Genomic DNA, 2,361 nt, shown 5'->3' with positions numbered 1-2,361 from the left:
CTACTACTACTACTACTACTACTACTACTACTACTACTACTACTACTGATCTGTCTATATCGATAAGAGCGGATTGACCAAATTAAATTATATTTAAAAATATTACATATTATTAGTTATTGGTTCATTACGTATAGGTAGGTATATTTATTATTATTATTTATTGCGTAATATTGGACCGCATGCATCAGTTCATCTCTGCCTATTGAATGGTATTTATGGACCATGGTTATATAGCATTTAAATAAGTCAAACATAAATTAACTAATATAATATATAATTACGCGTTTGGTTATGGTATGAGACTTATTCATCAGAGTGCCACGATGGGTTTGATTACGGTAAAAGTCCTAAGATATGAAATAAAATAACGTATTTTATCAACTATAATAATATAGTTATTATTTTTACAACAAAATACGTATATGTGGGTAATATATTATTATATAGTATTGTAATATGCGTCAAATTGTTTTCTTTCATCAACAAACATTTGGATAGTACTATAATAGCCACAAAAAAAAATTATGTATTGGCGGGCACAGTTTCGTACGTTCAGAACGTAGAATCGACTGAACCCATCAAAAAGCTTATAGTTTGTAACAACTACTGAACTACCTAAGTAAATGAAAAATATATTTTATGATAGAAAAGAGAACGAAGGACATTTATAAATTAAAAATTATTAAACTTGACGCTGTTCGTATTGGAGCAATGGTTTGTACGGCACTATTCCTGCAGTGTGTCACGTATAGATACTAGATATGTATACTTACAGATGAAGTCAGAACTTCCAATATTTAATATCTCGCGGTCGTAGACCAGTGTATCCGCTGAATTCTCCGTAATATCTGGCAGTTGATTTTTTTGGGGCATGTTTATTTAGATCTTTAAAGTTTATTTTCCTATAGTCAAACAGTGTGCAACAAACGTATCGAGTTCGTTGTGGACGAACAACTACATCGTTCACGGGAGTAACGTCAGTACGCGATATAGGTTATAACAATAAATAAATAACAGAATATAAAGCCTATATTATGACTTATGATGTTCAAACAGAAACGTGACAATAGGTACACTACTGTAATTAAGAATCATTATAAAGTGGTTCGGCAGCAACTTGTATATTATTATTGATACGTCCAATGAAAATAATTGTCAAATCGTTATCATTATCATTTATATTACACTGATATTGAGTAAAACACAAGTGGTATCTGACGAATTAGTTTGATGTGATTAATATAAGTATAATGCATATATAGGGTGAATCACTAAGCACTATCACTCCCCTTTTCTTCTTCATTAATGTAGTTATTCAAAATCTAAATTTCAAATTTTTAAATAAGTTTAAAGAATGCATTTTAAAATTATTTTTTAGTACTAAGTGAGTGTCCTGTGAACAAATCGATTTTTTTCTTCAGAAGAAAACCCTTATTTATCATAAATTATTTAGGAAATAATTTTTCGTGGATATTTAAACGTATTCGAACGAAAAGTGTTTGGGTTTTTTTTAACTTAATGTGGTTAGGAGTAATGGGAACTATTTTAAGAATTTTATTGATAAGTATTAAAATATAACGTTTATAATTTGTAAAAATAGTCCATGCACGTAATAAGTTCTAGACCTAACATAACATTTATTTCATATTTTTCTAAAAACATTTTTGAAAATTATGATTATTAGTATAAACATTTTAATAACTGATAAATTATTCATTCAAATTTTTGATTATGGGTAGGGTTATCAAAAGATTCAAAAAAATGATTCATAAAATAATTTACAGTAAAAAAGAAGTGTTATCATTTAAAAAACAAAATTTTATTATATCATAAAGCACTATTTAAGTAGTGAAAAAAAATTCAAAATTCAAAAATTTTGATCTTTAAGTATATTCAAATTATTCGAAAATTATAATTTTAGTAAATTTATTATTACTCGTACATGAAAAAATTAAGATGTTTGTGTTTGACAAAGCATCCTGTATAGGGTATATATAAACAATTTTATACAATTCATCATTTCTAGTGTGGGCTATGGATAAATAACAACGCACAAACGTGATCATAAAAATGTTTATGATATTTTTGATTAAGATGTGCACAATACTTTATTTTCATTCTACGTGTGATGTGTTGTCATCCAAATGTACAATAAGTTCAATTTAGAGTTAACAGATTTATCTGTCATATGAATATTAATAATTGTATTTTAAATTTTACTGCATAAGTGTAAATCACAGTCCACTAAGGTTCTATTTTATGAAGTTTCCAAATTAAAAATCAGTCCTCCTCGGATAGGTAATTATTTTCAGCATGTTCAATATGGGCTATTTTTAATGTTTGAGTTAAAATACAATA

At 27.1% G+C, this 2,361-nt stretch overlaps 1 protein-coding gene across 1 annotated transcript in view; it reads right to left on the bottom strand.

Moving 5' to 3' along the window:
- LOC112599739 (sodium-independent sulfate anion transporter-like) overlaps positions 1–1,098 on the bottom strand; it is an 8,164-nt gene extending 7,066 nt beyond the window's left edge. The window contains exon 1 of the mRNA XM_025346789.1: positions 777–1,098. Coding sequence (XP_025202574.1) covers positions 777–876 — 100 coding nt within the window. The 5' untranslated portion in view covers positions 877–1,098. The remainder of the gene's footprint in view (positions 1–776) is intronic.
- Between the last annotated feature and the right edge of the window lie 1,263 nt (positions 1,099–2,361).

Source organism: Melanaphis sacchari, unplaced genomic scaffold, assembly GCF_002803265.2.
Source record: "Melanaphis sacchari strain LSU unplaced genomic scaffold, SCAv2.0 Contig54_pilon_pilon, whole genome shotgun sequence".
NCBI classification, from domain to species: Eukaryota; Metazoa; Arthropoda; class Insecta; order Hemiptera; family Aphididae; genus Melanaphis; species Melanaphis sacchari.
The sequence above is the reverse complement of the archived record's forward strand: the minus strand, read 5'-3'. Positions and strand labels throughout refer to the sequence as shown.